Below are 13,372 nucleotides of genomic sequence, written 5' to 3' on the forward strand. Positions count from 1 at the left end.
AACTCAATCATTCAGACAACAAACTTACAGTAGGAAATAATTCAGGAGAGCTGAGTTTGAACACCAAGTCGGCTAGTAACTTTCTGTTCAACCTCAAATATGTCAGTTTTGCTCTCTCAACTTCTCCAGTTTTAAAGTGAAGGGTTAGAACTAAGCAATTTCTAACATTGACTTAAAAAAAAAAACAAAATTAAAAACCTGACTTGCAAAAAGGAAAAAAAAAAAAGGAGATTTTGGGATCCACTCCTTTCTAGTTTAGCCACTTGAGAGCTCTGGACCTCAATTTCTTGAAAAGCAAAAGGTGGATGAGATGCATTTCCTACTGATCTGAGAACGTTCTCCTTCACTTTTGAAGGATAATTTTGCCAGATATAGAATTCTAGGTTGGGGGTTGGGAGGCATCTTTCAACACTTTATTTCACTCCACTCTCCTCTTGCATGGTTTCTGATGAGTAGTCAGCTCTCTTTTTTCCACTATAGGTAAGATGGTTTTTTCTTCTGGTTTCTTTCAAGTTTGTCTTTGGTTTATAGAGTTTGAATAAGATATACCTAGGTGTATATTTTTGGTATTTATACTGCTTGGTGTTCTCTGAGCTTCCTGGACCTGTGGTGTAGTGACTGTCATTAATTTTGGAAAGTTCTTGACCATTATTACTTTAAATATTTTTCTTTAGTCTCTCGTTTTTTTTCTCCTTCTGGTATTCCAATTATGCATGTTTTACCTCTTCTGAAATTGTCCCATAGTTCTTGGATGTTCTATTCGGTGTTTTTGGGTTTTTTTCATTCTTTTTTCCCTCTGCTTTGCAGTAGGGAAGTTTCTATTGACCTATCTCCAGACTCACTGATTCTTTCCTTGGCTGTGTCAACTGATGAGCTCATCAGAGGCATTGTTTGTTAGTCTTTTTTATTTCTAGCATTTCCTTTCAATCTTTCTTAGAGTTTCCTTATCTCTGCTGACATTACCCATCTGTTCTTGCATATTATTTACTTTTACCACTGGACTCTTTAACATATTAATGATTTAGTTTTCTATATGATAACACCAACATCTGTGTAATATCTGAATCTGGTTCTGATATGTGCTTTGTCTTATCAGACTGTGGGGTTTTCCCTTACCTTTTTTAGCACACTTAAAATTTTTTGTTGGAAGTGAGACATTATTGGCTGTATTAGGTAATAGGAACTGAGGTAAATAAGCCTCTACTATGAGGGGTTATGTTATTCTGGCTAGAAGTAGAGCTGTGTTTGTTTGCTGTAGCTGTAGGCCCCAGAGGCTTCAAATTCCTCTAGTGTCTGTTTTTGTCTCTCTTGACTTTGGGCTTCCCTAGAGTCTGTGTTTTGTAGCTCTTTTAGCTGTAATGCATCCTTATACTGGAGTTCTGTTGGTGTGGTAGTAAGGTGTGGTAGCAGGGAAGCATTCTGTAATTTTATGGTGAAATTTCAGTATTTTAGTGGGTCTGTGTCCTTGGGCTATGACCTTCCTGTCTCTGAATCCCCCTCTGTGATAAAGAATAAGAAATATGTTTGGTCTTTGTTCCCAGCTCCTGGCCAGAGCTCCTAAAACTCTTATAATTTCCTTAATGATAAGAGTGATAGGAGCTTCTTTTGTCATATCTAATTTTTGTCCCTGTTCCTGAAACAGCTCTGGAAAGATGAAGGTGAAAGGAGTGGCTTTTGTTATTCATAACAAGCCCCTTTCAACCTCTGACCTCCAGGAAGGTAAGGGGCTAAGGGTTGAGTTAATCGCTAATGGCCAAAAGATTCAATCAATCACGCCTATGTAATAAAGCCTTCATTATAAAAACCCTAATTTAGGGAGTTGGAGAGCTTCCAAGTTGGTGAACACACCATGGTGCTGGAGAGTGATGTGCCCAGAGGGGGGCATGGGAGCTCCACACCCCTTCCTATACCTTGCCCTATGCATCTCTTCCGTCTGGCTGTTCCTAAGTTGTCTTCTTTTACAATAAACCAATAATCTAGTAAGTGAACTGTTTCCCTGAGTTCTGTGAGCCATTATAGCAAATTATCGAAACCAAGGAGGAGTTGTAGAAACCCCTGATTCATAGAAAGTCAGAAGTACCCGAGGCCCGCACTTGTGATTGGCATCTGGAGGGGCAGTCTTGGTGGACTGAGCCCTTAACGTGTGGGATCTGATGGTAACTCCAGGTAGACAGTGTCAGAATTGAACTGAATTGTTGGACACCCAGCTGGTGTTGGAGAATTGGTCGTTGTGGAAACCCCACCCGTCCCGTATTGGGCTTCCCTGGTGGCGCAGTGGTTGAGAGTCCGCCTGCCGATGCAGGGGACACGGGTTCGTGCCCCGGTCCGGGAAGATCCCATGTGCTGCAGAGCGGCTGGGCCCGTGAGCCATGGCTGCTGAGCCTTCGCGTCCGGAGCCTGTGCTCCGCAACGGGAGAGGCCACAGCAGTGAGGCCCGCGTACCGCAAAAATCAAAAACAAAAACCCCGTATTTAGTGTCAGAAGAGTGTATGAGTAGAATGTATAGAAAAACATGAGTTTTCAATTTTACCCTCCCCACACTTGGATGAGACAGGAAGGCTAGAGGGGACTAGTGTGAAATGCCCTTCCCCACGTGGGGTTAGACTCTGGTAAACCTCCCAGCCCCCCAACAGGCCTTTGTTATGGAGAATGCTGAGTTTATTTTACAAAGGTAACTCTTCCCCCTTTCCCTGCCAAAGCAATTAGCTATGAAAACCAGGTGGGGTTCCAGGATGTAAAACCCGAGAGTGTGGGGTGTCCTTAGGCTGACCCCCAGGGGTTTCTTACTCCTATGCTAGTCCACACTCAGCCTCCAGCAATTCAGCGAGTTTTCCTAGCAGCTCTGGCTCCAGTGGCTTCTGCTTCAGGTAAGCAGATCTTGGCTGCGATTCTGCATTCACCTCTCCACATTTCTAGGTGGCAGTAGGCCCTGCAAACTCAGTTCTCTGATGGATCCAAAGAGTCACTGACTTTCAGTTTGCCCAGCTTTTCCTTGTGGTAAGGACAGGAGTGACAACTGCCAAACTCTTTGTATGCCTGAGCTGAAGCCAGAAGTCCTTTCTGAAGTATTTTTTAAAACCATGCTAGGCTACTGAAGAGTTTTAGTCAGAAGAGCTTTTGACCTTAAAGTTCAGAGGAGGTGCTTCCTATGGATGAAATATCCTACCCCATGTGAGGAACCTGAGTGTCCATACACGAAGCAGGCCAGGGCAGCTTGGGTTTTGGAGGCAGACAGACCTGGGCTGGAATCCCAGCGGTGTAACCCTGAGCAGGCTTAACCTCACCACACTCATTTTTTCATCTGTAAACTGGAGCTGTTGAGAGGATTAAATGAGGTACGCATACATAATACTTGGCATTCTGTCTGACCCAGAGTGAGCGCTAAATATTACCTCCTCCTGGTTTAGTCCTGGGAGGTCTCAAAGGTCCAAGTGATGGCAATATCAGAGATCCACTCAGCAGCTTCCAATCTCTTTCCCCGTCGCCCACTTCCACTACCTTTGGGCCACAAACCTTGCCTGAGCACTCCCACTGTACCTGACCCACGTGGAACCCTCCTTGCTACATAGGGCAAGCGAGTGAGGCAGACTGGGCTTTAAATCCTCCTTCCACCACTGACTGGCTTTTTGACCCCAGCCAGGCTCATCTCTCTCAACCAGTTTCTTCATCTGTCAGCTGAACACCTGATTAACCACCTCAAAGGGTTTTGCACGACACCTGCCGAAGACAGTTCATTTAATCAACACTGCAGGAATAACTAAAGATAAGGACAGAACTTGAACCCATACTTAACCCCTGTTAAGAGCCCAGTGACCTCGATTTTGTCTGGAGGCCTTAACCACACAGGTAACACAGGAGCTGGGCTGTCTTCTGATACTCAGAAGTTATTAAGAAAGGAGGGGAGAGATGTTATCTGGTAATTCTTACTCGCAACATGTGTGCACATACTCACACACACCCCCAACCACTAACATGTTATTTTATTTTTTTAAAAAAGGTTCCAATACAAGGCCTCAGAGTAGTGCATGCAAATCAATGACCTTCAAACTGTCTGTCACTGTCAGATGACCAACATAATCTACTACCACAGTCTGTGACCTGGTAAAGAGACCAGCTTCTCACCGAGTCCCATCACCTATGCCAACGTCCAACCTACCACGTGGCTCTTGATTGATTCAGGTACATTTTAGTATCTGAACAGAAGAGACACATTGAGCAGCAAGCATAACGAGTAAGCGTCCTTAGTGTATTAGACAAGGGAAAATACAGACAAGGCATAACAGGGAAAAGCCAGCTTCATTTGATGCCTGAATCCCCAAAGTCTCTTGCATACATGATCTGTGTCTAGGGACATCTGCCAACGCCGTATCAAGGACTTGCCCATTTTCCGATGAGATGGAGCTGTTTGCGATGAAGGACTGCAGGACGGGGGAACTATTCACACGAGGCAAAAACCTGAAGTTGTGGTTGCAATTCATAGGCCATCTCTTCCCTGACGTTAACCCATCCCTGTAAATCCAACTTTGTGCCCGTGTGAATTCCGAGGGATAGAGAATTCTAACTCCGGTCATGTCTGTGATTATAGGAGAATATAGCCATGGAAGAATTAAATGGAAACATACAGCCGTGGAAGAATTCAATCACATCAGAGGGTTTTAGTTTGATTTAGTATATTCAGTTAAAAAATTTCTTTTTTTTAGCTTAAAAACATGTTTCTTATATTAGTGGCTCTCAATGCTCTTAGTTACTTATACATTGCCACCTGCAATTGATTTCAGAGAAAGGGTATGTTTGGTAAACTAGTCTTAATTGAAACCACCAGCTAACTAAAAGAGATATATTCTCATTAGAAAAGTAATCATGAGGGAGACCAGCATTTAGCTTTTGGAACTACCTGCTTTTCGGCACAGAGAGCTTCCTTCTCTTCAGTCAAAGAGAAAAGACAGACTGAGCAGGGAGGAGCATGCAGCCATCCATAAATCCCTCCAGAGTAACAGCATGAAGGGCAATGACCCTGAGGAAGAAAAAATGCCTGTACCGGGCAACATTTTATATGCCTGACGGCCAACTTCCCAAAACCATGACAATCAGCAAGGTTGGTAACTGGCTGACCTCAAACCCACTCACATTCCTTTGTGAAGAGAACCCAGACTCGAGGGGTCCTCCACACACCCTCCACCCACCCACTCCCCATTCCCACATCCCCATACAGGACCCCCTCATTCAGCCCAAAGATCCAGCAGGTGCTAAAGAAATGTGAATAGTGTCAATACAAAAACAGATTACCTTTACACCACAATGTTTTTCAGACCTTCCCAAGATCAAGAGAGGTCGTCCCAGAATGTAACAAAGTGAATTTCAACTCTCACACCATTAACCATTGAGAGTATGACCCAGAGTTAGTTAAGGGGTATAAAGTGACTAGTGGTCAGTTATTGTTCAGTAGTTAACAAGCATAATTGCAGGAACTCTACCCAGAGCTGAGCACACTTGGGTATCAAGATGGCAGATGTCAGTTAAGGGTTATGTTCCTGTAAACCTAAGCACCAGAGCTAAATTAACAATTTCCCTTTTTGCCCTTAATTGGTGAAGAGTTCAAGTACTGCGATTCTACCAAAATGATCCTGGGTTGTGCCTCTTTCAAACATTTCAGTTTCTTTTTTTTTTTCCCCAGCCATGCGGTGCACTGTGCAGGATCTTAGTTCCTTGATCAGGGATTGAACCCGTGCCGTCAGCAATGAAAGCGCCGAGTCCTAACCACTGAATCATCAGGGAATTCCCCATTTCAGTTTCTTAATACTAAACATTGGTAAAAAAATATCTCACCAGTGTCCACGGTCAGCACAAGATGAACCAAAAAGGAAGAAGGCTCATCAACTAGCCTTGGAAGTTATTTTAATTGACCTTCTGACTCAGGGGAGCTTTAATTCTTCTGACAATGTTCCACAAGAGCTTCCTGGTCACCAATTCCTAAACTATGAAAAAGTCTGAAAAAGCCCAGCTCAGAGTTATTTTGCCAAAGCTCTAGAGGAAGCTTTCTCTGGGGACAGACAATTGTCCCAGCGGTCATTCAGTTCCACAGAGCCACACTTGGATAGAGACTCTTCTCCCAAATTATACCACCTCCATCAACCAAAAAGTTACCCACTCCTGTTTTGTAAAAAGTTCACGATCAGACTCACAGTGATACCCCTGCACTGGGAGTTTAACTTCCTGAAAGAGACAAACAAGAAGTCAAAGAGGGAAACAGACCCCGGTGAAACCTCACCACCATTACCCACTCTTAAGAAGAGGTGCTGGGCTTTCCTGGGTCTTAAATACTGCCTTCATAGCAAGACCTCCCCCTTCCATTGTACAGGCAGAATGTGCCCAGTAGAGCAGTGGAAGTCCCAGGTAAAAGCAACATAATACCCTAATGGGGACAGACTTCCTCCAGAGCCGAGTAAAATTTACAGGACTCTATCTTGTCTGTCTTGGCTAAAGGAAGGGCCCTATATAAGGCTGCCCTATAATACTGCATAATGACCAAACACCAGGCAGGAGCAAATGGCTGCAAGAGGTACACAGTAGCCATTTCTGCCCAGGGCCCAACAGAACTGCGCTTAGTTATATCTCGGCAGTGAAGTTTTAAATTCCCTTCTAAAGGGAAAACCCAATTATAAAAAAAAAAAAACAAAAAAAACAGGAAAAACAGCAAATGCATGCTGATTCTTCCTGTTCTAGTTCCCATTTTATTATTCAACTATCATGGAAAAAGCTCCAAGTGCACAGCACGAAACAGCAGATTCCTCCCCCGCTGACCTGCGTGCAGCTTAAATCTCGCCCTTCCTCCTTGTCCATCAACTCCAGCAGCCCTCCCTCCTGCTCCCCTGGCTCCTGCCAGGCCCCAAAGGCGCCCTGCCCATCATGGTCAGTCGGCACCCCTCTTCTGTTTGGCCAGGGTGTGCTTCAGCTCCCTCAGGTTCTCCGTCAGCACCTCCACCTCGTCCAGGCGGCCGCACTGCTTGGCATCGAAGATGTACGCCTTGATGTTGTCGATCTGCTGGAGGAGGAGCTCCTCCTCTATGGGCTCCTCGCCCTCCTGCCCGCTCTCACTGTCCATCTCGAACGGGTTAGTACAGGGGGCCTCCTCGAAGGGGCTGCCAGGAACAGGAGGTCCTGAGGGTCTCTGAGGGGGATGCCCATCTTCCTCGTCAAAGGGGCTGGGGGCTGGGCTGTCTGGGCTAGTGAAGGGATTCCCTGCCACTGCCTCCTCTTCCTCCTCCTCCTCAAAAGGATTGTACTCCTTGAGGACACAGGCTGGAGGGCCGAGAGGAGGCTCTGCAGCAGGAGGGCTGGCCGTGCCCTCTGCTGCAGGGCTGGAGAGGTCTTCCTCATCAAAGGGATTTAGGGAGGGCACCTCATTGTGCTGCGACGTGGTGCTCTGGGGGAAGAATTCCTGGCCAAGGGCTGGGGGCCCAGACCACAGTCTGATGGGCTCGAGAGCCGAGCTGGGTGAAGGGGTCTTGGGTGCCGCACTGCTCTGAGCTGGGGAACAGCCCAGATCCAAGGCATGAGCAAGGTGGTTGCGAGGCTCTCTGCCTGGCTCCAACTGAAAAGGCCTGATTTCTCGGAAGTCCAGGGACCGAGTCCGCGTGTGCAGAGATGCCGCCTGGAACTGCTCCCGTTCTCGTTCCCGCTCGCGTTCCCTCAGCATCTGCAGCTGTTCCCGCTGCAGGTCCTCCTCCTCGGCCTGCCTCCGGGACAACTCAATGGCCTTCTCTGTCTGCTGCTGGTCATACTCGTCCTGCAGTTGGCGCAGGTTCTCCTGCAGCGTACGCACTTCATCCATCCGGCCCGCGGCCTTAGCCTGCCTGATAAAGGATGTGATGTTGTGGATCTGCTGGAGGAGTGGGTCCGAGTCTTCGACCTGCCCTTGACCTCCAGAGAGCGGGAGCCAGCCCTCAGCCTTTCTCAACGGGGCATGGCCCCCGCGAAGGGACACCACCTCCCCGTTGGTCGCATGAGACACCAGGTCACTGCGCCTTTCCTCAAGCCTTCGCTGGGATTCCAGGGCAGCCTGGGGAGACACCAAAGCCAAAGAGAAGAAACACGGTCACCAGGCCAACAGCCACACCGCCAGCCACCCTCTGCGGTCCCGCTATCCCTGTGTCAGTGAGACTCCAATTCTCCACCTCAGGACTACGATATCCAACTGCTAAAATCAAATCAGGCTTTTTTATCAGAAGGGAAGGAGGGACACACCCTGATTTTCAAAATTAAAATACCAAATAACAGTAAGTTAAGGGATAAGCTTTTCTCAATCTTAGATTCACTGGCCACGTACTTGTCTTAACTCTCTGAGGTCTATTACCATTCATCTACACTAGAACCTCACACAATCTTAAATACACATATTATTCTGTTTAATACTGCATATTCCAAAGTGTTCTAGAAAGAACTCCCTGGTGTCTGGGTCCTCTGCAGCTTGTACCAGGGGGAGGATTGCCAGTCTCTATGGTATTCTGGACAGGAGAAAATCAGTAGAACCTCTGAAAGAAAAATAGGACCTGGAGAGAAAAATAATTACCCTGACCTCTGAAGATGAGAGAGGCCAGAAACAGAACAGAAGGAGAATGCAAACTAGAGAGAGTGAGAGGTTCTGACTTAACGACAACCTCACAGGACCTCCTGGGAGCCTGAGGAAGCCTCTGCGCTCAAGGGAGCCGCAGGGAAGAAGCCAGGACGCCAGCATCCCTGAGCTTCACTCACCCGTCTCTCCAGGATCTTCTTCCTCTCCACTTCCTGCTTCCTTTTCTTTTTCAGTTCCTCAAACTGTTCTTTGGTTGGCAGTGACATCAAACCAAGCAACTTTTCCTGTAGGGGGTCACAGGCAATTTTACACTTAAACCCTTTTAGGAGAAAAAGTGAACCTGAAGCCCTCTAGTGAGAGCCCACTTAAGCTAAACTACCCCACTCTCGGACAATCACGTTAATGAGCAGAGCAGGGAAGGACCTAACGCTGAAATCGGAGCAGAGCCAACTTCCAAATAGGCCAGCCTTTTCCTGATGAAATGATCAACACCAGACATCCCAGTTATTTGCCCTCTCAGTGGGGCCTTTTCCTGCCCTCCCTGTCTACATCCGTAAGCCTCCGTCAAAGCCCCAACCCCACGCTCTTTACGTTTCTCCACAGCACTCTCCACCCTCTTAAGCTATACTTTTTAGTTGTTTCTTTTCTATTCCCCTCTCTAGAATACAAGCTTTATGAGAACAGGAATGTCTGTCTTTACTCATGGCAGGATACCCAGCACCTAGAACACTGCCTGGGACTCAGCAGGCACTCATCAAATGACTGTGGAATACAGCCACTAATCAAAAGCAGGAAGGGCCTCATTCTCTGCATTACGATGTTGGGAAACTAACCCAACAGGACGCTTAGATCTCTGTCAGGAGCCCCACAGGGGATTGACTGTGACTCTCACAAGGGCTTTCTGAGGTAGAAACAACTTAGATCCAACCACCTACGTCTAGTGCGCCCTTGTCACCTGTTTCCTCCAAACCAATGGCCCAGGAAGAGTCCCGTAGGAGCTTATCCCAAGGAGGAAATGCTATGTGCAAGTATGTCCATCAGGCAATCCTCAACAGCAAAAAATGGGAATCTATCAAATGCCCAGTGAAAGGGGAATAGTTAAAGGATAGTGTACACAGAGCACTATTCTGTAGTCATTCAAACAAGAGCTGTTTGAGGACCACATAAAAAAGTTCTTATGGGACTTCCCTGGCACTACAGTCATTAAGACTTGGTGTTTCCACTGCGGAGGGCATGGGTTCGATCCCTGGTCGGGGAACTAGAAATCCTGCATGCTGTGTGGCGCCACCAAAAAAAAAAAAAAGGGCTTATGATATAAAATTCAGCAATGAGAAGGCCTAAACTTGCAAATATGCTACTTATATAAGTTACTATAAGTAGCATATGTAACTACTTTATATAACCAGTGCAAATGGAATAAAAAAGAAAATATATCAGAATGAGGCAGGATGGTGTTAAGGACATAGGACTAAAAGGAATATTTACTTTTCTTTGACATCCAGATTTTTCTCTAGATGTGACTGACACATTTATAACCTTAAAAAGTAATAAATGTACAAACAGAAAATAAACAAGCCATTGGCCCAATCTGCCTTCAGAGTGGTAGAAGAGCAGGGGAGGCGAGTGCGGCGTTTCTGCCACCCCAGGATGCTTTACCTGCACAAAAAGCGTAGCTGAGTATCTGATCATCCTCTGTAGCCGTAAAGTGTTTGGATGCGGTGGAGGGTCCTGCTTCAAGTCTAAGGTTAAGATCTTCTTACTGAATTGGAACAAATACATCACTGTAACAGGCACTGCCAGCCTCAGAAACATGGGTGAAAAGTCCCGAGTCACCAGGCTTGCATGCCAGCAACATGTGTAGAGAAATGGGTTAGAGACTCCACTGAAATGTCCTTGCAGGCAAAGCCCATTTCTTACCCTTTGGCTGTACCCAAGGCCCCAAACAAGCACAGGGTGAACGACAAACACTCAGCCATCGAGGCACTGACCACTGGTGCAGGGCCAGCGTCGTGCGTGAGTGACCAGCACAGCAGAAGGGCCCTGTGCTTGGTTTCATATTCTGCTATCACTGTCTTACAATCCTTAATTTTGAACAAGGGACCTGAATTTTCATTTTGCAGCAGACCCTAAACCACGTAGCTAGCCCTGCACGTACAGATGGACAAGAGTTCCGCATCTCTGTTCTGAGTCACAGTACTTCCTACACTGCAAAGGGCTGATGTAACCCCAACAGCCAATCCACAGTTAAAAAGCAGCGACTAAAAAAAAAAAAAAAAAAGGCAGCGACTGGGACTCCCCTGGTGGTCCAGTGGTTAAGACTCGGCGCTTTCACTGCCATGGGCCTCAGTTCGATCCCTGGTCAGGGAACTAAGATCCCACAAGCTGCACAGCGCGGCCAAAAAAAACCAAGGCAGCAGTCAACTTGAAGAAAAGAATCTGTGTTTCCATCTGGGCTCCAGTCCTTCTTCTAGCTGTGGTGCATTCTCTCACCTATAAAATGGGGATGTTAATCTCTACCTCACAGGGTAACCATGGTATGATAAAGGAGCTACTCTGTGTGGAAGTAGTCAGTGACTGGCACACAGCTGGTGTCAATCAACTCCTATTCCTTTAATAATAATGAACAATAGAAATCCTTAACCGAAAGTTACTGAGATGCACTGAGTGCCAGAGCTGGCAACTCCCTCAGCCTCCTCCTCACACACTCCCACTATCACCAGGACTGGGTAAGCTCAGGTCTGCTGGCCGCCCACCACTCATTAACAAAGCACCTCCTCCACTCAAGGCAGCACGTAAGACATCACCTAAGAGACCTTACCTTAAAGCGTCTATTAGCTCATACACTTTCTGCACTTCCACTCGAAGGTCATTGGCATGTTCCAGACTGTAGGTTGTCTCTCCAGCACTAGGGAGAAATCACAGAGATGTTTGATCTAAATGTCATCGCACTGAACGGACAGTGTGGTGTAAAAGGACTCACAGAGGGGTAGACAGTTAATTCTCTCCAAATGGCATTTCAGACTCTTGCATATATTGCAATGCTCATTCCTTTTCAAAATATAAGTGCTAATCAACTAGAAACTGCTTTTAATTTGCAGACACCATAGGGACACACTAGTGCCGAGGTCTTTGAGGACCAGCTCCTAAGCTCATTGCCAAAATAAATGTGACTGAATCTACTTCAGCCTACTTTCCGTGAACAATTTCAGTGCATCTAGTAAGACGGTTGAAGTGGTTTACTAAATGAGTTGGTCAGACCACGTAAGAGAAGGCACTTTCTTTTCTCACTCAAAGACTACCCAGGGAGCGGAGGAATGATAGGAAAGCTGACCAAGGAATCCAAGCCACGGCCCACGTGGCACTGTCAGTTGCCCCATGCTCCCAGGTCTCACGAACAATTGCTCCCTGTGTGAGAAAATCACTTGGACTCCAACTCAAGAAAGGAGGTGAGAGGGAGTAACTCTGCCCAGGGTGGAGGATGGGACATCAGGGAAGGCCAGAGGTGGCTTAACCCCAGTCTCAGAGGAACAGCAACAGTTATCATGTGGTCTTAGAATTGTTCCTTTACTAGTCTGCCATTCCCACCAGACTGCTGAACTCCAAGTGCAGTGATCATGGCTTTTCATTTTTATACCCCTAGTAACTAGCACATGGGACAAGCTTAAACAATGTTTACTGTGAAGAGAAACATTTCAAATGATCTCCAAGCTATTAATCCAGCCTCAGCAATGGCCACTCAACTCTCTTCCTGAGGCAACAGCAATTTAAGTTAAATAAACAGAAAGAACTGCTGTGTTTACCTGTTTTCCATCTATAAGGCAGGCCTAGCTGGAAAAATCTTGGTGTGTGCTGTAATCTGCAGATTCAATAAAGTTGTTTCATCATCTCTAACTGCACAGTTTGCAAAAAGAACATCAGATCAGAACTAAAAAGACTTGCACTTTGTCTTGATAACGCCAAGTCATGTGGAAAATAACAGGGTTGGCCCAAATCCGAAATCACTGCCCTGGTCTCAGTCACATCAACCAACTATAATCTCCTCGGAGCACCTATCATGCCTGGCATTATTATCATGTGCGTTACTTGTTCACTTGGTTACGGTCTGCACTCCCATGATAATGAAGCTGTCTCCACTGTCCACTGCTACAGCCCCAGCACCCAGAACAGCACTTGGCACGTAACTCGTGCTTGCTAAATATCCACTGAGTGAATGAGTGACAGACTGAAAGGCACTTACTTAAAGCACTTCAGAACTGGTCTTTGGAGGCGTAAGAGTTAGACACCTGGAAACATGCTTAGCAACAGTAGCTCCCCCCGGCTATGGAGGCCCATACAGTCTCTGTTGCAACTATTCAACTCTGCTGCTGTAGTGCAAAATCAGCTACAGTAATCAAACAAACAGGCATGGCTGTGTCCCAATAACATTGTATTTATAATGTTGAAATAAGTGTGAGCAAGAATGTGGAGAAATTCAAAGTCTCATACACCGCTGATGGGAATGTAAAATGGTGCAGTCATTTTGGAAAACTGTCTGGCAATTCCTCAAAAAGTTAAACACAGAGTTACCATATGACCCAAGAACTCCACTCCTAGGTATATACCCAAGAGAAATAAAAGTATATGTCCACAAAACACCTATACATGAATATTGATAGAAGCATTATTCCCAATAGCTAAAAGTGGAAAAACTCAAATGTTCACCAAGGGACTAATGGATAAACAAAATGTGGTCTACCCACACGGTGCTTCACACAAAAGGAATGATGCACTGACACATGCTACAACAGGGATGAATCTTGA

At 46.2% G+C, this 13,372-nt stretch overlaps 1 protein-coding gene across 1 annotated transcript in view; it reads right to left on the bottom strand.

The window, feature by feature from the left end:
* Positions 1–3,971: 3,971 nt before the first annotated feature.
* RBSN (rabenosyn, RAB effector) overlaps positions 3,972–13,372 on the bottom strand; it is a 28,571-nt gene continuing 19,170 nt past the window's right edge. The window contains exons 10-13 of the mRNA XM_030840867.2: positions 11,391–11,477; positions 10,229–10,331; positions 8,752–8,856; positions 3,972–8,059 (exon numbers count right to left, since the gene is read on the bottom strand). Of these exons, the coding sequence (XP_030696727.1) occupies positions 6,911–8,059; positions 8,752–8,856; positions 10,229–10,331; positions 11,391–11,477 (1,444 nt within the window). The 3' untranslated portion in view covers positions 3,972–6,910. The remainder of the gene's footprint in view (positions 8,060–8,751; positions 8,857–10,228; positions 10,332–11,390; positions 11,478–13,372) is intronic.

Source organism: Globicephala melas, chromosome 11 (genome assembly GCF_963455315.2).
Source record: "Globicephala melas chromosome 11, mGloMel1.2, whole genome shotgun sequence".
Classification (NCBI taxonomy): Eukaryota; Metazoa; Chordata; class Mammalia; order Artiodactyla; family Delphinidae; genus Globicephala; species Globicephala melas.